General features: G+C 41.0%; 1 protein-coding gene across 7 annotated transcripts in view; it reads right to left on the reverse strand.

The window, feature by feature from the left end:
* Positions 1-2,029: 2,029 nt before the first annotated feature.
* The window catches only part of osbpl6 (oxysterol binding protein-like 6), a 70,214-nt gene continuing 49,182 nt past the window's right edge, over positions 2,030-23,061 (reverse strand). For 6 of the 7 annotated variants that reach the window (XM_009304415.5, XM_073911430.1, XM_009304413.5 and 3 more), the window contains 12 exons: positions 22,187-22,294; positions 21,862-21,999; positions 19,148-19,235; positions 16,875-17,128; positions 13,411-13,548; positions 9,781-9,844; positions 9,609-9,687; positions 8,150-8,294; positions 7,006-7,150; positions 6,385-6,511; positions 4,395-4,517; positions 2,030-3,793 (listed from right to left, as the gene is read on the reverse strand). In XM_009304415.5, coding sequence (XP_009302690.1) covers positions 3,685-3,793; positions 4,395-4,517; positions 6,385-6,511; positions 7,006-7,150; positions 8,150-8,294; positions 9,609-9,687; positions 9,781-9,844; positions 13,411-13,548; positions 16,875-17,128; positions 19,148-19,235; positions 21,862-21,999; positions 22,187-22,294 — 1,518 coding nt within the window. In that variant the 3' untranslated portion in view covers positions 2,030-3,684. The remainder of the gene's footprint in view (positions 3,794-4,394; positions 4,518-6,384; positions 6,512-7,005; positions 7,151-8,149; positions 8,295-9,608; positions 9,688-9,780; positions 9,845-13,410; positions 13,549-16,874; positions 17,129-19,147; positions 19,236-21,861; positions 22,000-22,186; positions 22,295-23,061) is intronic. The other variant, NM_001127405.1, reaches the window with a different exon arrangement.

Raw genomic sequence — 23,061 nt, forward strand, 5'->3', positions numbered from 1 at the left:
CTCAGCCCCTGTAGAATAGATCAGCAGGACGGCTCAATCCTGTGTTTGTTTTCTGCACAGTGTTGCGTTCAGGATTTCCTCGTTCAGGCTCGATTCTTTGGAAGGATCTGAAAAAGCGGAGCGTCACACATTCAGCACCTCAGACGGGTATAACAAGGGTCAGTCTGGCTTTCCTCGATGAAACAGATCCATCATCGGTTTCCCTTCTGCGTTCGTTTGTTTACAAAAATACGGCTAAAACTGTAAATATAGCCTGTGTGTGAGATATTGCGGATGGAAGCTGCCATCTACACATGCACTGCATCCATCTGAACCCAGGAGGAGTTGATGAGCTGCAAAAAATGCCTTTTTACTTCAGAGTTTTAGTCTTGTTTTTAGCCCAACTATCTAAAACGTCTGAGATCGAGAAGCATTTTGAACACAAGCTAAAAATATTGAGTTGTTTTCAAAAATATTAAGTCAAAATGAAGTGAGTTCCTCTTTAAAACAAGCTAAATGAGTAGAATAATGTTATCACAAAGCAAAAAGAAGTATATTTTGCTTGCGCCGTTGGTATTTAGCTTGTTTTAAGGAAAACCATGGTATGACTTTACTTGAAGGGGTGTTCATAAGATGATTTTATGCATGCTTATAACAACTGTAATTAGGGGTGCTTTCACACTAGCACATTTAGTTCGCACCAGGGTTCGTTTGACGTCAGAGTATGGTACGTTTAGCTAGTGTGCAGACAGCGGAGGTGCGTGATTCGGTGCCAGGCGAAAGAAGTCCAGCTTAAGAGTCATTCGCTCAGTGTTGACATTTTAAATGCACAGATGACATTGTTCGTTATGAATACTTGACATAAACAAATACATCACAACCTGTTTTTGTCATTATGACAACTTGACATCACCAAGACAACAGAACTTGTCATAAATCTGTCATAAACATGAATTATAATTGTGTCATGAATATATTTCTGGTCACATTTTCAGTGGATCAAACTGTATTTGTCATTATTATGTCTCATTAAAAAAGTGTCATTACACTGTCAAATCATTTTTAAGAGTATCATTAATATTGAATGACATTCTAACTTCATAGGGCTGTGCAAAAATATCGATATATCTAACTATCGCGATAATTTCTTTCACGATAGTGTATCGATAGTCCAACCTGAAGAACTGATTCAACCTCCTCCTCTGCTCCAGTAGATGTCGCTAACTCGTTATCAACAAACCGCTAAGTATAGGGGTGTCACGATTTCGATTTTTAATCGAAATCGATCGAAATTTATGCTCAATTTCAATTATCGAATCAAAAAATAGAATCGTTGATGCTGCCACGCCCCCATGTCACGTCAGCTTGGCTTGCCAAGCGGGAAAAAACAGGCTTGTTGAAGCGCTTGTTAAACTGCAGAAGCAGGAGACCCGTCAACAGAGCTTAAACCCTCTCCTCTTTCAATGAAGTCGCCGGTGTGTAAGCATTTTGGATTTCCAGTGAGTTATGTTGACAACGTTCGTGTTGTCGACAAAAAAAAAAAACAGTTTTGCAAGCTCTGCTATGTATGTATTACGTACGGTTCGTCCGATAGACAACACCGGCATTGTGATCTTCCGCCCGCCCCCGTTGCAAATCCGCTCGCGAAAAGTACACACTCAGGCCCTGTTTACACTGTCTTTGTTTTTAAATGTTATTCTGAGCAGCCCTCCTTTCTCTCTACCTCTGAAAAAAGATACTGTTGGCTGGTTCCTGTTGGTTGTGCATCTTTTTTTACCGACACCATTATAACGTCACAGATCACTGCCTATTCACAAGACCCGCAGAAAAAGTGATTGACAGGTGGTAATTATGTGTGTATCTTGCCTTTATTTATTTACTGTATGATTTGTTTATGGGTAAAACAAAGACCATGCAGGTCAGGTAGTTTAAACGGTAGGCTACAAATAATTAATCTGTCATTAATTAATTAATTATTCATAATCGAAAATGTAATCGAATCGAGGATTTGGAGGATCGTGACACCCTTAGCTAAGTAGTATGGTATCAGAAGTAAGCAAGAGTGAGCATAGTGGAAAATATAAAGGCGCCTCCAGCTTTTAGAGCTGACGTGTGGCTGCACTTTGGCTTTAACTCTATACCAGAGTACTGAATTAGACAAAAAATGCCATGTGCAAGCTTTGCAAATCTCTCTAAAAATATTCAGGAAACACTACGAACTTGCATTATCACTTAACAAGACACCACGCAGATGAATTAGCGGCACAGCGACCTCAACCGAAACCTCTTGATTCAAGGCAAACTACACTGGATAGCATCATTAACAAGCTTCCGTCTACCTCAACTAACATTGCAGAGTTACTGAAAACTGCATAGGAGGGATGGGACATCAAATGGAAGGACCTGTCGTTGTAATAGACAACGCGTCTAACATGACCGTAGCAGCACAGCTGGCCGGCATGTTGCATGCTGACGTTTCTGGAGGCCGTGATTTACGTGGCTGGAGGTACGTATGGCTGCATTTTGTTTTTTCAAGCGAACGCTACGAGGCAACCAGTTTGTCCGGTTAGCTCGTCGTGTTACGTTGGCGCAGCGGAGGCCCGGAGGAGGAGCCGGCTGCGGCAGCGACCGGGTTCGAGTCCGGGGAAAAGTGGTTCCAGAAATCAGGCAAGACAAAAAACAGAATCCAAAAAATAAAGCGAACAAATTCGTTACGGGGCGAGAATGCGGTGAAATCTGAAAACGCGGTTAAAATCGGACGAGGGCTTTTCTTTTTCTGGACGGCTTTTGTAAATCGTCGCTTGGGTTTAGGGAAGGATAAGGAGGAGGGTGGCTGGGTCGACCGATTGGCAGCCGCCCAGTCAATTGTTCAGTCAGTCAGTCGGACAGGCAGTCGCTCGACAGCGGCCTCCGGCGGCTTTTTACGTGAGAACAGTGCGAAGGGCTCGCGAGAGGTGTTCGAGAGGCGAAAAAGTGCGCACAGCGGCCACTCACAGATTAGCGAAAACTGCACAAATACGTAACTCCCGGGATGTATTTCGTGGTCTCCAAGAACATCCGTGGGGCTACGTTTCCAGATTAAACTATTGCAATATATCACAATATGTATTGTATCGTAATATATCGTGATATGTTGTATTGTGACCCATGTATCGTGATATGTATCATATCGTGAGGCCCTTGCCAATACACAGCCCTAACCTCAGCTTGCAGCACAGTAGTTGAGGTCAAACTAATATTAATGACAGTGTTATAAAGTTCGTGACATGTTTATAATGACTTCATGACAGCCATAAAAACCGGCTGTGATGTATTTATACAATATTAACAAACAATATCCTCTTTTAAAATGTCATAACTGAGCGAAACTGAGTCTCTTTCACAATCCTCACGTGTCATATCATGATTATAAAGGTTTCTTATGAACATCCCTTCTCATTCCTGAAAACAGCACAATATTTTTAGCTTGACTATAAATGCTTCTTGATTTTCGGTGTTCAGATATTCGGATCAGAATCGAGTGTAAAACTCTGAGTAAGATCTGCATTTTCAACAGTGTGGGATTTCACTAGAAGCGTAAAACGTCTTAAGGCATAGACACAACATGTGGACGCTGTGTCTCTCTCTCTGTCTGTCACCGTCGGTCCACGTTCGGTCCAAAGCTACAGTCCCAGGCTGCATAGTAAAGCGAGTGGCCTCAGGGTTTTACCACAGCTCAGGGTTTTCTAGCTTCAGGAAGCCTGGATCCTTGCGCAGCTCCCAGTACATGCTGTTGGACACCCATCTCTCCCTCTGGTTGCTGTCCATCACCTTCCTGTTACACACAGCAAACACACACTGCGTTTAGCTCAACGTTATTAGCATTCCAGTGGAATTTGTATGAGCAGGTCATTACGCTTAAAATAATGGGTTGTCTTATCCCAATGTTGGGTTATATAGAGACAAACCCAACTCTTAGCTTAAAGAAACACTCCACTTATTTAGGAAATATGCTCACTTTACAGCTTCCCTCGAGTAAAACAGTTTGACTATTATTAAACCTATTCAGCTGATCTCTCAGTTTGGCAGGAGCACTTTTAGCTTAGCTTAGCATAGATCACTGAATCGGATTAGACCATTAGCATCTAACAGTAACAGCTCTTGGTGCAGTCATGATACAGCAGCAAAGTTCCTACACCAGAATGAGAGTATAGTTCTAGCCATATCAGCCTAGAAAGAGAACAACTTTTCATTTTCAGTTGATTAAAGATGCTAACGGTCTAATCGGATTCAATGAATGATGCTAAGCTAAGCTAAAAGTGCTCTTGTCAGACCTGAAGATCGCTGAATGGACTCAAAAATGGTAACTCAACTGTTTTAATGAACCTAATGTCCATATTTGACCCAATGCTGTGTTATTTTAAGAGTGCACTGACTTGAAGAAGCGCGGCTGGTGTTTGATGTTGTTCTCCTCCATCCACTTCCTCCTGTTTCTCTGCTGCTCCTCGATTCGCTGTTTCTCGGCCGTCGCCATCTGGACGTTTCCCTCCTCCAGAAACCTGCAGGACACATTAAAGCACACGAGAACTCTCAGACTCACTCTGTACAGTTCAAGTTCATTCATTTTCCTTCGGCCTAGTCCCTTATTAATCCGGCACAGCGGAATGAACCACCAGTTATTCCAGTGTAACGGAGGCCAGCTAGTGTGTGCTGTGCAGGTAAACCTCACTCCTCTGACCTCTAAAGGTGCTCTAGCGACAAACGCTAGGGGCCATGTTCTTTAGCCTCCATCGTAGAGCACCCGACTCCCATGCGGAAGGTCGACGGTTCGATACCAGCTCGGAGCGGGTTGGGTGGTGTAGGACCGGTGGGGTTACATTGGTGCCGTGACCCAGATGCGAGTGAGGTCTAGGGGGGTGAGTGTAACGGAGGCTAGCTAGTGTGTGCTGTTCAGGTAAACCTCACTCCGCTGACCTCTAAAGCTGCTCTAGCGACAGACGCTAGAGGCTTTAGCCTCCTTGTTAGAGCAACTGACTCCCATGCGGAAGGTTGCCGGTTCGATACAAACTCGGAGTGGGTTGGGTGGCGTTGGACCGGCGGGGTTACACCTGCATATGTTTTATGCAGCGGATGCCCTTCCGGCTGCAACCCAGTACTGGGAAACACCCATACACACTCACATTTACACATATTTATTTACTACGGCCAGTTTAGTTCATCAATACCCCAATAGCACATGTGTTTGGACTGAGTGGGAAACCCACGGCAACACTGGGAGAACATGCAAACTCCACACTGAAATGCCAACTGAACCAGCCTGGACTCGAACCAGCGACCTTCTTGCACCTAAATAACCTAAATCAAATGTTTTCTGTCAAAAAACTTTAACAAATCAACTTGTCCAAAAATAATCCCTTTGTAAATTTAGTACAGTCTTATATGGACGGTCAGAATATTCTGGTAGTGTTCATACAGTTTCACAAGGCACTTTACATAATAAACATGATAACCAATTATTTATATATATAATTATACATATATCTTGTATCTTCACACCATAGACAACAAAGATAGTGGGGCCATTCTTCATCAATGGAAACTTAAGGCTGCTAGATATTTGAAAGTGCTCCATGATGATGTGTTTCCCTCTTTATGCACTGAAGCTGGCACGTTCCCTGAGTTTCTCCAGCAAGATGGTGCATCACCTCATTATGGGTGTCAGGTCCGAGCATTCCTAGATGAACAGTTTCCTGAAAAGTGTATTGGTCATCGTGGGCCAGCTGAATGGCCCCCAAGGTCTCCCGATCTGACCCCCTTAGACTTTTATCTTTGGGGTCATCTGAAGGCAACTGTCTATGGTGTGAAGATACAAGATGTGCAGCACCTGAAACTATCAAACTGGAAGCCTGTGCTGGCATTTCTCCTGCGGCGTTGCTATCAGTGTGTGAAGAGTGGGAGAAGAGGCTTGCATTGACAATCCAACACAATGGGCAGCACATTGAACACATTTTATAAGTGGTCAGAAACGTGTAAATAACTCATAACAGAATAAAGTTACGTTAAAACCAAGCACACCATTGTTTTTCTTGTGAGATCTCCAATCAGTTTGATGTGTCACATGACCCTCTTCCTATTGAAAAAAAACAAAAGTTGGATCCAAGATGGCCGACTTCAAAATGGCCACCATGGTCACCACCCATCTTAAAAGGTTTGCCCGCTCACATTTACTAATGTGCCACAAACAGGACGTTAATACCACCAACCATTCCCATTTTATTAATGTGTATCCATATAAATGCCTTTTATATTTTCATTTATAAAACTGTAATAAATGAAGATTTAAAGATCAGAACGATCTAGAAAAGGCTGACGTATAAAAACAGTTTTTAAGCAAGTTTGAAAAGTGTGTAGATTGAGTGTTTGTACCTCTGGTCTGGTCTGAATCGAGCGTCAGTCGGCGGCAGCAGCTCCTTCATCTCTGGGAAAAGCTCATTCAGCTCCACTGCAAACCTGGTGAAGCCGTAGTACAGCTCGTAATCTGTGGGCATCGAGCCTGGACACACACATACATTAGCATTAGCAGACACACATCCGAGTGCTGTGAAGGGTGTAGTAAACTGCTGAATTATGAATGTTTAATCATCATCAGTATTTCATACTGGCATTAAGCTTTACTTTATTAAATGACAACACGTCTGAGTGGTGTTTACTTCAGTAATTCAGTCACCGTGTCTGGCTACTTACTCACTGGCCCATCAAAACATCATTTTCTTTCACCGGGCAAAACTTTAAATCTAATTACTATTCTTTTACATGCTCACCAGTGCTGTAATTGATGGATTAAACATACAATTCTATTAACATCTAGAATAAATATCGACTTCTTTTTGTGATTTAAAAGATGCATTTTTAGCAGCCGTGTGTGGTCATTAGTTTCAATTTTTATTAAATCCTTCAAGCATGCAGATGTGTATTATTATTATCAGAGCTAATACTGGGACTCATTTTGGACTTTGCTTGGGTGTGTTTGTGTGTGTGTGTGTGTACCTGGTCTCCAGATGCATTTGGCAGAAGGTGGGACTCCGCAGTACAGACCCTCATGCCACTTCCCGAACAGTCTGTGAATGACTCGGCCCTCCTGGTCCATCACTGACCCCTGCACCTCATTCACATTTGAGCTCCAGTAGTTTCCCTGCACACACACACACACACACACACACACACACACACACAAACACACACACAAACAAACACAAACCCACACACACACATGCTACAGCATACTGTAGTACTGCCTACAGCATAACGAAAAGATAGCCTAAAATAAATACTGTAGTATACGTTAGTTTTTTACCTAGTAAACTGTGGTGTATTGTAGTATATTATGTAGTATACATAGTTTTTTAAAAATCTATAGTACCGGCTCATTTGTTTATATTACTATAGGTTTTGTGTTACCATAGCAACTACAGAACAATATATAACAACATATAGAGCACTCGTTGGTAATTCTAAAGTTGCTATGGTAACAACAATATTGTAGTTGTTGTGCTACCACAGCAACTACAGAACACTACACAACAAATATAGAACACTGGCAATTCTAAGGTTGCTATGGTAACAATGATACAATAGTAGTTTTGCTACCATAGCAACAACAGAACACTATAGAACAACTAAAGAACGCTTGTTGGTAATTCTATAGTTTCTATGGTAACACCTATACTATAGTTGTGCTACCATAGCAACTACACAACAGAACTACACTATAGAACTGAACAACTATAGAACACTTGTTGTTAATTCTATGGTTGCTATGGTGACAACGATACTATATTTGTTGTGAAACCATAGCTACTACAGGATACTATAGAACTATAGAACACTTGCTGGTAATACTATGGTTGCTATGGTAACAACGATACTTTAGTTGTTGTGTTACCATAGCAACTACAGAACACTATAGAACTGAACAATTATAGAACACTTGTTGGTAGTTCTATAGTTGCTATGATAACAACACTACTACAGTAATTGTGTTACCATAGCAACAACAGAATTCCCACAACAGATTGATTCAAGTACTTTACTATAGTAAACACTAGTATTTACTATAAATAACTATAGTATTTTTTTGTATGTGGCCGTGAGAGAAACACAGACCCTAGTGCCGCTGCAGACGTGTGTGTACCTTTATGAAGGAGAGTTTGCAGATGCAGGTGGTGCTGCGAGTGTTTCTGATGGTCACTTCTCCATAATGCTCGATCCACCGTCTGCCGCTCAGGATGTTGTGGACGCACGTCGTCACCTTGTTCCATTCATAGTGATCACCGTAACTGCAAATAAAACACACTGTGTCAGCTATGAAGACAAACGGTGATGAAGTGTGCACATAACGATAATGAACAGATAGAGACGGCACCTGGGCAACATCACAATCACTGTGGTGTACTGTAGTATAATATGCCCTATAGTTGTAGAAAACTGTCTTCATTTGTTTTACTACTGTAGTTGTTGTGTTACCATAGCAACTACAGAACACTATAGAACAACACGTTGTTAATTCTATAGCTGCTATGGCAACCCAACAGCTGTATCATAGTTGTGGTGTTACCATAGCAACTCTAGAACACGTACTGGTAATTCTAAAGTTGCTATGGTAACAACAATACTATAGTTGTTGTGTTACCACCAGTAACACTGCAGCATACTTTAATTTTTACCTAGTAAACTGTGGTGTATTATAGTATAATATACCCTAAAATTACAGTATTGGGTTATTTCTGTTTACATTACTATAGTGGTTGTGTTACCCTAGCAACTACAGAACACTATAAAACAACACTTGTTGATTATTCTACAGTTGCTATGGTAACAACAATACTATAGTTGCTGAGCTACCTAATATACCCTATAGTTGTAGAAAACTGTCATCCTTTATTTATATTACTATTGTGGTTGTGTTACCATAGCAACTATAGAACACTATAAAACAACACTTGTTGATTATTCTACAGTTGCTATGGTAACAATACTATAGTTGTAGAAAACTGTCATCCTTTGTTTATATTACTATTGTGGTTGTGTTACCATAGCAACTACAGAGCACTATAAAACAACTATCGAACACTTGTTGGTAATTCTATAGTTGCTATGGTAACAACAATACTATAAATGTTGTGTTACCACCAGTAATACTGTAGTATTCTTTCATTTTACCTAGTAATCTGTGGTGTATTGTAGTATAATATACAGTATAGTTGTATAAAATGACAGTATTGGGTCATTTGCGTATATATTACTATAGTGGTTGTGTTACCATAGCAACTACAGAACACAATAGAACAACACTTGTTGGTAATTCTATAGTTGCTATAGTAACAATAAAGCTATAGATGCTGTGCTACCTAATATACCCAATAGTTGTAGAAAACTGTCATTATTTGTTTATATTACTATAGTTGATGTATTACCATAGCAACTACAGAACACTATAGATTACTTGTTGGTAATCCTATAGCTGCTATGGTAGCTATAGGATAGTTGTTGTGTTACAAAAGCAACTATATAATTACCACAACAGATTAATTCAAGTACTTTACAATAGTGAACACTGGTATTTATGAATGATGAACAGATAGAGACGGCACCTGGGCAGCATCACATTCACTGTCCCGATGGGGAGAATCTCCATTGACTTCCCCCAAAACTTATTCTTCCATCTGACGTCTGGAGCACAAACGCACACACATACACACACACACGTGAGCGTGATTATTCAATGTGTTTCAGAGAAAAGCAGAGGAGCGGGATCAGTCTTACCCTGCCAGAAGGTGAAGTTCTGGGAGTCACAGTGACAGGCGGAGATGGGCGGATGATGGCTCACCTGTGCAGAGATGGAAAGGGGCAATTAAAAGAGATGCAGAGAAGCTGATGATTAAAGGAACACTCCACTTTCCTTTGGCTCAATTTACAGTTTTACTATTGTTGAATCCATTCAGTTGATTTCCAGTTCTAGCGGGAGCACTTTTAGCTTAGCTTAGCATAGATCATTGAATCGGATTAGACCATTAGCATTTGCTCAAAAAAAAAAAGTTCATTAGCATCTTAAATCCTCTAAAGTTCTTAATATTTTGATTTGTAAAACAACCTATGTACATTTATAAAGCTCTACTTTGTTTTATATCATCTTTGCACCAAATAACTACAAAAGAAACACTAATTTTCGTGTACACAGAGTGTTTGGGATGCAGCATGTATGGAGGCAGGACAGTAAATGTGGTGCTGTTTTCTCTTCTGGCTGCTGTTATCACTCTCACACTATTTATTTCTTTTTTTTCTGAAAGTCACTATCAAGGAGTTTTTCTTTTATTATTTAAGCAAGATTTGTTGCACGACTTCTGCGACTTCTGCTGCTGAGAAATCTGAAAATGTGAAGAGTCCATTGCTAATAACAGATGAGGCCATCTTGGCTCCAACAATCTCAGAAAATGCAGCATATGTGTTTGGCTGTGTGCACACGCGGGCTGTTGAGCTTGATGTGATGAGTCAGTGCTTCTATTTGTACTCAGATTTGCCAAATCCTGGATTCTGAAGCCAAAGATATCAAGAACATCGACATTTCCCAACAAACTCCACAAGGCTGAATCATCGACTCGCTCATGTTCATTTTATGTCTCGATAACTGCTCATGATTTCTTAAAGGAACACTCCAGCAAAGGCTCATTTATCAAGTCTTCTAGAGTTAATCAGTTGATCTGAACAATTGTTGAATCCATTCAGCTGATTTCTTGTTCTGGTGGGGTTACTTTTAGCTTAGCTTAGCATAATGAATTGAATTGGATTAGACCATTAGCATTTTGTTACATAAAAAGAGTTTTGATTATCTTGCCTATTGAAAGTGTATCCTATAAGTGTCCTACGTTTGTTAGCAGTTGACTTGAACCATTTCAAAACCCATTCAGCTCATTTCTTGTTATGGCGGGACCACTTTTAGCTTAGCTTAATTTAGCATAATGAATCCTTTCAAAGAGTTTTTTGACTATAACGCCAGAATGAGAGTATAGTCCCTAGTAATATTGACCTAGAAAGCTTATAACACAATGTAAATAAAGAAGGCTAGAAGCTTTAAATAGGAATATTATTAAAACTTATGTATTTGTTTTTTACAAAATGCTAATGGTCAAATCTGATTATGCTAAGCTAAGCCAAAAGTGACCCCGCTATTGACTGAATGGATTAAAAATGGTTCAAGTCAACTGTTAACACCTGTAGGATACTTAGAGGATATACTTTAAATAAGAAAATTATCAAAACTTTAAAAATAATAATTAAAAAAATAACGAAATGCTAATGGTCTAATCCGATTCAATTCATTATGCTAAGCTAAGCTAACAGTGATCCCGCCAGAACAAGAAATCAGCTGAATGGATTCAAAAATGGTTCAAGTCAACAGTTAATCCTTGCAATGAAATGGTAATGGTCTAATCTGATTTAATTAATTATGCTAAGCTAAGCTTACAGTGAGACAATGGATTTAAAAATATTTCAAGTCAATTGAATAACTCTTGGAGACCTGTAAAATAAGGATTAAAAAAAAGGTGTAGTTTTCCCTTTAATTTTTTCTACAGGCCTGAGTTTCAGTATGGGCTTGGTACGAGCTTTGGACTAACATACTTATTGTTTGTCTTGTATTCTTGTGCATTTATCTAAAAACTCTTAAATCACGAAGCATTTTCTAGACTAGCAAAACATATTGTTCTGTTTTCACCTATTCTGCCCCTTTTTACAAGATGTAAAATAAGTCATTGATGTCCCTAGAGTGTGTGTGTGTGTGTGTGTGTGTGTGTGAAGTTTCATCTCAAAATAGCACACAGATAATGTTTTCCTGACCTTTTTAGTTTTTGATCCTAATTGTGGTGTTTTGGTGACTGTCACTTTAAATTCAAATGAGATTGTGCTCTTTCCCGAAGAGGGCGGAGCTACAAACACCTTTGCGTCAGCTTAGTGGCAGATTCAAAACTCTAATGGTGGACGGCTGCTTCTCACTCAGGGCTGCTGTCTATGCTAATGAGAGAGAGATGGGCACTAGTGGGCGGGGCTTTTCCCCTCTGATGACATCATATAAAAGGAGAATGTCAATCACAGTGTTTCTGCAGACTGCTTTCATCAAGTCTGATTAGAACAAACACAATTAATACACGTTGACCATTAGAGGCTGGAGATATTCACACACTGCTGGGGTTAAACCCCTTATACAAGTGATTTTTGCATAATAGGTCGTCATTAAATATTTATTCAGCTGATTTAATGGCAAAACAGCTGAGTGGTAAGACGAGGAGCCGCTGTGGTGTGTGTTTCATTCTCACACATCATCAGCAGAGAGACACATGTTGGTCAGGTTACAGCAAGAGATGATGTGTGTGATGAATTACAGTATTATCAGTGTGTGTGTGTGTGTGTGTGTGTGTGTGTGTGTTTCTCCCTCTGTGAACACGCTGCATTATGACAAACGCCTGTGGGAAAGTTCACTGCTGACAAAGACACTCTTCAAGTCAGGCAGGAAGAAGCTTCGCCAGAGGACTATTGATGTGCGCACACACACACACACACACACACACACACACACACACACACACACACACACACACACACACACACACTTGGGCACTCTCTCTCTCTCTCTTTCACACACAACAATACACAAACATGCATGCACACATACACGCAAATACAAACACACACACACACACACACACACTCCCTCATATGCCCATGCACACTCATGCACAAAAATCCACACAAACGTACACACAAAGACACACACACCCACTCTCAAACACACACTCACATGCACAAACAAACACACACTCAGGCACACTCCCAGACACACACACACACACACACACAGACATACACAAATACACACTTCCTCATGCGCTCGCATACACACACACATGCACACACTCTCACTCGTGCACTTACGCGCTCTCTCACACAAACACGCACACACACATTCTCATACATGACACAAACACAAACACATGGACGAACACACAATGACATGCACAAATATACACACACACACATGAGCACAAATATACACACATACACAAACCAAACACACACTCACAGGCACACACACTTAACATCAACACAAAAACGTTTTCAAGCACACACACACATTCGAACACACACATACACTCTTTCTTTATTACACACACACACACACACACACACACACACACACACACACACACACACACACACACACACACACACAAAGCTGGTGCTGCAGAGCCACAGCGAAGGACAGGTACTCACCTGGAACAGATACTGCAGCTCGAATGTGTGTGTGTGTTTGTGTGCATGTGTATGTGTGTTTAAAAGGGAGAGAAATAAAGACAGTGTGTGTGTGTGTGTGTGTGTGTGTGTGTGTGTGTGTGTGTGTACCTGTTCAGAAAAGAAGCAGAATCCCTTGTCTTCTCGGATGCATTCATACGTTTCCCCTAGAAGGGGGTTAAAGGGTTTGCTGCCCGCTCGATAGTAGGTGGAGGAATATCCTGACACTGCAAACGCTGCAACGATGGCCTGCACACACACACACACACACACACACACACACACACAAAGCAGGCTGTCAATACACTCATTACCACTGTGTCCTGATAGACTGTGCTCTCTGTATACAGACGGAGCGGTGCTTACAGAAACCAGATAATGGAGTAGATGTGCCTTCAGAGAGCATTAAATCCACACACACACACACACACACACACACACACACACACACAGGTGTAAGGGGCTGACAACACAAACACACAATGCTCAACACAAATCAATTGACAAGTGAACCACAATGGCATCTTTTAGCGATTTACATTGACACTCGAATGGTCTACATGTTAGTAAATTTACAGCCGTTGGACAGTAGTGACGCATGATATTAAAAATAAAACAGCCATTACGCTGATTAGTTTTCTGCGATGTGCTTTGCGATATCACAGATGACTTTAAAGTGCTGGTCCAGAGTGTATTTTTAAGGCGTGGTCGTGTTTATAAGATGTACAGCAGTGTGTGCTCATGTTTCACCTGTAGAAAATCAGGTTATTTGCTCATATATCAGACTTTGATTATATACAGCTACTCAGCTAACGTGAACACCACTGTCATATTTCCTAGTTCCTCTGAAAATCCCGCCCTTAAGAGGCTCTGATTGGTCAGCTAACATAATGTGCTGTGATTTACAGATCGGTTCCACGTCACTAAGCAAAACATCACGCTAGAGATCTGCGCGGGACTCGATTTTAAATCCTGCTCCCGCCAGGTTTTAGCCCGAACCCGACCGCTCCCGCTTATATTCAGCATTTGTTGTCCCGCTGCCCACCGTTTTCTACCCGCTGCGCCTGTTTCTGCTAAAGAGCGGGAGGGGAGAACATAACCGGAAACCACCCAGCTATACAGAGTCCAGACAGCCTATAACAAGCTGTCTGTATAAACACACACACACATTAGCAGCAAGCACACACACACACACAAACAAAGCTCTCTCTCTCATTCGCGCACACACACACAAACACACCCGCACACACACAGAAACAAACAAGCTAAACACAGCATCACGCTGTCTTCGCACACATACATACGCGTGCTCGCTCGCTCGGGAGTTGGGAGCGATATTGTTAGACCGCCCACTCCCGTCCAAAATAAACCAGTTATCGACCGCTCCCGTGATTTATTCGGAAATTTATTACCGCGCCGCAGAAATCTGGTCGGGTCCCGCAGCTCCCGTGGTACAGCCGCAGGAATGCAGACCTCTACATCACGCCTCCAGCATGCACTTTGCCTCAGCTGTGTAAACACTGTCAGTCAGTGTATCTGTTAGAGGACACAGCTGAACCTCAAGCCTGCTCTCTAAAATAACATCTGACAAGAGTCTTACACGTATAATCGGGTTATAAGCATGTGTAAGTAATATGAAACGTTCACATATCTGTTGTGAGACTGTTATTTGAGATGTAGTCCGCACAGAGCGACACTGCAGCGCTGCTGAAGATTGTGTGTGTTTACAGCGGTTTGACTGATAAATATGAATTAGTAGCGGAATTGTTAGCGGTGCCAAACAGCATTTCCCTTTGTTTACATCCTTGTTTATATCCTCGCTACAACATACCGTTAGTGCTAGAAGCTGTGCCTGTAGTTAATCAATTTTAACAAATAAAACACAATTTTTTTTTGGTAAATTTACAAAGGTTATCATCTTTTGTGGCCCATTTAAAATGTGCACAGGCGTCAAAAACACATGCAAGCGATTCAGTTTCACTGTGTTGTAGATCAACTTTGCAATGGCTTCACAAATCACTTTCTGAACGAGCCATATGAACAGGGACTTTCAATTTTCATTCAACCAGTCTAAGCATTTGAGAATCATGCAGATACGCACGTTGCAATTTCAAACTGAATACAGTGCAGCGTTAGGCCTTGATCACACTGATCGCACAACAAAGTGTGTGTCAAAGTGTGCTGATGCTCAAACTAGGTTACAGTAAAGGACTTAATGAGGCTAGAGGTAAATGCACACCTCAGTGTGCACGAGAGACTGACCGCTCCAGGCCCTGTGTGTCCTCCAACTGCTGGATCATGTGTGTGAAGGTCTGAACACAAGCCTCTCCTCAAACACTCTACACTAGGGCTACCGAGGCTTTTTCTTATGAAGTATGTATGTCGCTAGCATTTTAACACAATGATAGCTAACTTTAAGAATAATTTATCAGGTCTTAAGAATTTGCATGAGTCAGATTTAGCTTGATGCAAAGATGTGAGATAAATGCAATGCTATTGGCTAATTTTAAAAAGGGGAGGAGCCACTTGATATAACCCATATAGCCAGCATTTTATCACACTGATAGCTAACTTTGATTATAGTCTATCAAGACTGTGGCATTTTAATGAATTTGCATGACTCAACGATAGTAAATGAGTGAAATGCTATTGGCTATTTTTAAAAAGGGGAGGAGCTAGTTGATATAACCCACTTTGTTTTCATATTTCAGTTTAATTAACATCACACAATTAAAAAAAAGCACATTGGAAGGCATTTTAAGGACTTGGAACACCCTGTGAGTAAATTTCAAGAGTTTTAGTTTTAGGGTGCACTGTGCCTTTAAGAGCTGGACCGTACCATGCATTCATAGGGGTTGTCGGTCTCAGCTGCTTTATCCATTTTCAAATATTTGATGTATAACAGAGAAGACTGTTTCAACACATCATAAAACACAATAGATTAATCACTAATTTCTGCTAACTAGCGGTGTAATATCATAACGTCAAGAAATTGCTAAATAAAAATGTGCTAATCTGTATCGTAGAAGCTTTTTTGTAGGTTCAATGAATGTCTGTTTTTACAGTCTGAATGTTCTAGCATGTTGCTAATATGTTTATAATGTATTAGCAACATTGTTAATGTCTCTGCACATGTTGTTAATATTAAATCATCTTGTTTAAACGCTTTATGGCAGCCTTTGTGTGTTCTTGTGCATTGCGGACATGTTTTAGGACATTGTTAACACACTTTAGCATGCTGTTAGCATGTTTTAGCACAGTGCTAACTTGTTTTAGTGCATTAAAAGCATGTTTTAGTATGCTGCTAGCATTTATCACACTGACAGCATATTTTAACAGTAATCTATCAGGTCTGTAGCATTTTAAGGGATTGCATGACTCAACGCTATTGGCTATTTTAGAAAAGGGGAGGAGCTACTGAATATGACCCAACTTGTCTTCCGGTTTCAGTTTAAATCACATCTCATATTTAAAAGAAAGCACTTTGGAGGACACATTAAGGGTTTGAAACCCTGTGAGTAAATGACAGAGTTTTAGTTTCAGGGTGCACCGTGCCTTTAAGAGCTCGACCGTACCATGCGCTCGTAGGGGTCGTCAGTCTGAGCTGCTTTATCCAGGAGCTCGGTGTACTCCAGTTCTTCACACATGTGCTGCAGCGTGTTCAGCGGCTCGTTCAGCTCCACCGGCATGGACACTTTGGACAGATCTTTGCCGATGTTGTTTTTCAGGATGTTCCACAGGTTGATGTTGGAGGTGTCGGGAGCAGGAGCCGGGAGACACGGACGTCTGCCGTTACGAAACATACTGCTGGCCAGCTCACCATTAGGCACTGAGGGAGAAACACAAGCTTACACACTACATGATACTGAATATCTGCAGTCAGGGTTAGTTATAAGCCCCTTTCACACAGTGATACCGGTAAATATCTGGAAAATTTCCGGAACAACTTTACCGGTATATTGAAAAAAGCGCTGTTCACACAGGCGAGGACGTTACGGAAATTTTCCGGAAAAGAGCATTCACACATCCATTCCAAAATACCGGTAAATTCTGACATCATTCACCACAAATGAGCTTTAAACGGCTGCGCTTGTGTTTGTAAACATTTGACTAAATTACAAACTCTGTGGATGATCAATATTGTGAACAACTTTCGCAGGATCACTTTCGCATGTCGAGATTCTCATAATATGTGCGTGTGCAGGCGCTCACAGGCTGTTTTCACAGGCACACGCAAAGCTTGAAGGTAAACAAACAGCGGCTTATCATAAGCATCTCATCGATGATTATTTACACAGTTGGCATTAAGAAGAACATATAAACGTTATCTGACTAACTTCTAGCAGCTAAATGTGTCTGGAAAAATATTCAAAGGCTTTTATTCTCATAAACCGTGCGGACGTGAATGCGTCTGACTGTTGTGATTGGCTAAAGTAGACGTCTCACGTCAGCACGTTCTAGACGTGCACGCGCTCTTTCCGGCAATCTTCCATCTGCATTCACACAGCGCAGCATTCCGGCAAATTACCGGTAATGTTACAACTTCTCTTTCCGGAAAATAGCCAAAACGAATTTACCGGTATTTTCAAAAAGGACCTGTTCACACATACAACCTTTCCGGAAAATTGCCGGTAATTTTCCGGAAAGGTCTGTATGTGTGAAAGGGGCTATTGTCATGATTTTCCTGGGAATAACATTTCTAAGGGAGCTGCTGGCATGGAATTGAAGCAGATTTTGTTAAAAGCCCAAACAATACATAAACATTAAAATTAAATAAAAGAAAACAATGAATTCTGTGTAGTAATACTAGAATAACACAAAGAGAAAGTTCTGACCAACTGAAACATGTAATACTTTATATAAAAGTTCATTTGGTGAAGGCAGCTTAAAGACACCTCTCATATGGAGAACGAAGTCACATGCATTTTCACAGACTTCAACTAATCAAAATATTGATAGTTCTGTGGGTCTCGTCTGTCAAATCTGAGCTTTATCTGTATTCTCTATTGGATTGAGCTCAGGTGATTGGTTGGGCCATTCTACAGCTTGATTTTCTTTCTCTGAAAGCATCTGAGAGTCTCCTTGGCTGTGTTTTGGATCATTATCTTGCTGAAATGTCCACCCTGGGTTCATCTTCATCTTCCTGCTGATGTAGATGTTGGACTGAAGCAGCTGATGTTCATTTACACTGAGGAAGGGCAGAGGCTTGCTGAAGAACTACTGAGAGATTTCAGCTGCTGTCTGGGCTTTCTACGCCTCCCTTTCTTCATGTGTTCAATATTTTTTCCCTGCATTATTTCCTTTTATTACACAGAACTTCGTTTGTAAACTAATTAATAATGTTTTCTTTGTATATAAGGATTTCTTTGGTTGTTCCCAACATCTGGTGATAATTTCAAGTCAAAAGCACCATTAGAAATATGCTTTCTGAGAAAAATGGTGATGTTTTGAATAACTATTTCCCCCTCTTTCTTAGAATTGAGCAATGATCCCTTTTTTAAAAATTGAAATAGAAAACATTCAATTTAAAATAAATAAATAAAAAACTAAGAGGGGAACTTTAGTGTCCCCAAATTTAGTTTGACTTAATAATAATAGACAATAAACAATAAACAAGTTCTTCTGTGTGTGTTTTGTATTCTTTTATTCATTATGTCATGGGTACCAAATGTCCCCACACGTATAGCAATACCAGTAAATGTTGACCATGTTGGAACACTTTTTGGAGTCTCTATGAAGAAAACAAACTGATGTAGCTTTACAAGTGTGTGTGTGTGAGAGAGAGAGTGTGTGTGTGTGTGTCCCACAATGACATCATCTTGCTCTAATGAAATGGAGAGGATCTTACTCTGTCTGGAAACGTTATCTGTGACGCTGGCATTGTCCTCGGAAATATTATCACTCACATCACTGACGTAAGACTCATCATCAGAGGCCTGAGAGAGAGAAAGAGAGAGAGAGAGAGAGAGTGTGTGTGAGAGAGAGAGAGAGAGAGAGAGATGATGTTACTCGCTGTCTTTCATTTTGCGCAGTGCTGACTAACTGTACAGTGTGTGTGTGTGTGTGTGTGTGTGTGTGTGTGTGTGTGTGTGTGTATGTGTGTAAAATGACCTACCGCAGTGCAGTGTGCAAATATACAAACAAACACACTTAAACACACAAATCATGCTGACACAGACGACAGATGACCGATAAACCCCGAACAGAATAAGGCTGCGTTGATATAAAATAAACAGACGCACGCTCTGAAGGCAGAATGAAGATCTTCAATGACTTCCTGATATTATTTAAAGCTTTATAAAAGTAACTTTCCTGACCTATCTAAATGCATTCATGCTCATTCTTTCTTTCTTTTTTTAAGATTTATTTTTGGCCTTTTCTCCTTTATTAAGCGGAGAGGACAGTGTTTCAGACAGAAAGCGAAGTGGGTGAGAGAGAGGGTAGGGACGGGAAATGTCCACAAGCCAGGATTCGAACTCAGGACACCCTGAAGTGCTACTGCACCATATGTCAGCACCCAAACCACAAAGCTATTGCGCTGACGTATTCATGTAATTTCTAAATTGTGTTTGATAAATATTATTAGAATGGTGTTATTTATTAGAATTTATTTATATTTGCTGTCAGCTCCAATTTAAAGCGACCTTCAAATTTAGACTGTATTTATAATTGTAAGAGCGGATCACAGTCATCATCATTGATGACTCAATGTAAAGTTTTGACTTATATCTGATCCCATACTCTTCAGTTATAGGCTCATTAGGGAGCAATAGTTCCATGTCCCATATCCAACGTTTCGGCACCAACTGTAAGAATGGAGATTTAACTACACTCTGTTAGGTTTAAGGCTATCTCTAGTCCAGTGAGCTCCAACCTAATGTGAAAAAATTCACATTTAGGAGATATAAATCTGATATAAACATCCAACGTTTGCAGTTTGTTACTTCCGTCTCATTGGATCAATGTTTTTTTGCTGTCACCTCATACTTCAGTTCCTCATCAAATCTTCTGACCAATCAAATGCTCTCTGGTGTCTAACATGCCCCGCCTCCTTCTTCTCATTGGCTTTTCATTTGATGCGCTTGAGCTCAACCACTCTCACTGGCAGAGCTGTGATAAAACTGTACAGTATTGGCCAGGGCCGGAGTGGGACTCTTTTTCAGCCCTGGAGTTTCAAGCCTCAGACCGGCCCACCTCATTTCCAATTCAGTTTCTAATTACACTATCCCGTCTTTTTTTGAGAAAACAGTTGCTTTAGAACTTTAAATGTTCAACAACCCTTACAGTATTATATGTCTTAACAATAAAAAAAATAAAACAAAAAAAACTCAGATGAGGATCAAACCCGGGTCGGCGGCGTCATAATCTACTGTGCTAACCACTGGACCACAATAGCTTTATATGAAGCACTGCCTCATCTGAGTTATATCATCATTAACCTGCAGGCTGGTTGTATATAAAAAGAGTAGAGCTGTGGTAAAATAATGAATAAGAAGACTGTGGTCAAGTAAATAAATAAATTATTTAAAAAGTGTGACTGCTGAGAGCCACAGATTCTGGAGCTAGGGACACCGGCCCTCGCGGCCAAAAAACGGACCGGCCCACCGGGAATTCTCCCAGTCCTCCCGATTAGCCAATCCTGGCCTGCTATTGGCAGTTTTTTTAAAGGGGGAGGAGCTACCTCATGCCCTGCCCTCGGTTCGAGTTTCAGTTTATATTATGTTAAATTTTGAATAAAATAATGCACTTTTCAAAGCATTTAACAGAACCTTTAATGAATTGCTTATATACAGCAGAGTTCAGAAATAACAGAAATGCATTTAAACTACAGTAACAAGAGCAAAAACCCTATTCTATATCAATGTTTTAGACAATTTACTGAAAAGGGTAATAGGAGATGCAGTATTTAACTTCATCTGGAACTACTTTCATTGCTAAATCAAGCAGAATGCACCAATATTCTCAATACTGTGACTGAAATGTGTATCACTGAATACAGGGGTGTCCAAACTCAGTCCTGGAGGGCCGGTGTCCTGCATATTTTAGTTCCAACCCCAATTAAACACACCTGAACCAGCTAATCAAGCTCTCTAGGTATACTAGAAACTTCCAGGGAGGTGCGCTGAAGGAAGTTGGAGCTAAACTATGCAGGACACCGGCCCTCCAGAACTGAGTTTGGACACCTCTGACTTAATATTAGCAGAACATAGCTTGTTCTTATTTAATTATTTACCTAGCACTAAATGATAGAGCGAATAAAGCTGATCTTGAGGTTAAATGAATGTCTGACTGTCTCATCTAGTCTTTTTTTTCTGTATAATAACAATACTTTGCTAATAATAATCATAATAATTTATGTTGAACATTATAATTGCAGTAAAACACTGTAAAAATGCCTTGCTCTATTAAACATCACTTGGTAACTATTTGATAAAGAATTAAAACTGCGAATAATTTGGCCTGCAACTATAAATAAATAACGTTTTAATAATGTACTTATAAATGCACCAATGCTGCATTTATTTAATAAAAACGAAAGTAGAAAAGTAATGATCAACATACCTCGTTCTCAGATGAGCTTGCGGACAGAAGCACCTCCTGAGCATCGAAGAACTCCGACACCGACTCTGACATGGAGAGTCTGCTCTCGTTTGAGACCTGCTGAGAGAGAGGCAGACCCACATGCAGAGGCTCACAGGCCTGCAACACACACACACACACGCACGCACGCACGCACGCACGCACGCACGCACGCACACACGCACACACGCACACACACACACACACACACACACACACACACATGCCAAATAAGGAGATGTCACATATCTGGTCCAGTCTCATGCATTTGATTGTTATGAATGTGTGGAGCAGAAATCCGTCAGACCTCGTCAGGACTGCTGATGATGTTGACACTGACGACCTGCTCCGACAGGACCGACTCTGAGTGGATCCGGTTCAGACGCGTCTTCAGCTCGGCATTCTGGGACAAGGCCTGGACAGATGAATGTGGAGACGTTCATTTATGTTCAATTAATAACGAACCTTTTTTTCTTTTTATACCAGAAGACAGAACAGTAAAGCTGTTTTCTAAGGTGCCTTATGAAGAAAATCTGGGTATAGCCAGGCATAGCTGAATACTAAGAGTTCAGCATATGGAGATGTGCATACCGTGAGCCTCAGACATCATTGTTTCCTTGTTCTGATGTTAATTACACGAGCATAAAATCCCGATGAATAACAAGCCAATCACAACACAAAGCAGACTGTTGCGTGTTATTCATTAGTACACTATTCTGTCACAGCCATGTCACCCTGCAGTCCAAGAGCGGTTACTCACTGAAGCAGAGCTGAGTCTGGTCAGTGTTCGGATGGGAGACCACATGTGAACACTAGGTTGCTGTTGGAAGTGGTGTTAGTGAGGCCAGCAGGGGGCGCTCAACCTGTGGTCTGCGTGAGTCCTAATGCCCCAGTAAAGTGAAGGGGACACTACACTGTCAGTGGGTGAAGTCTTTCGGATGAGACGTTAAACCGAGGTCCTGACTCTCTGTGGTCATTAAAAATCCCATGACACTCGTGAAAGAGCAGGGTGTCCTGGCCAAAGTCCCTCTATTGGCCCTTACAATCATGACCTCCCAATCCACCAATCAGGCTCTATCACTGTCTCTCCACTCCACCAATAGCTGGTGTGTGGTGAACGCACTGGCACCGTTGTCCTGTGGCTGCCGTCGCATCATCCAAGAGGAGCTGCACACTGGTGGG

This window comes from Danio rerio, chromosome 9 (assembly GCF_049306965.1).
Source record: "Danio rerio strain Tuebingen ecotype United States chromosome 9, GRCz12tu, whole genome shotgun sequence".
In the NCBI taxonomy this organism is placed as follows: domain Eukaryota; kingdom Metazoa; phylum Chordata; class Actinopteri; order Cypriniformes; family Danionidae; genus Danio; species Danio rerio.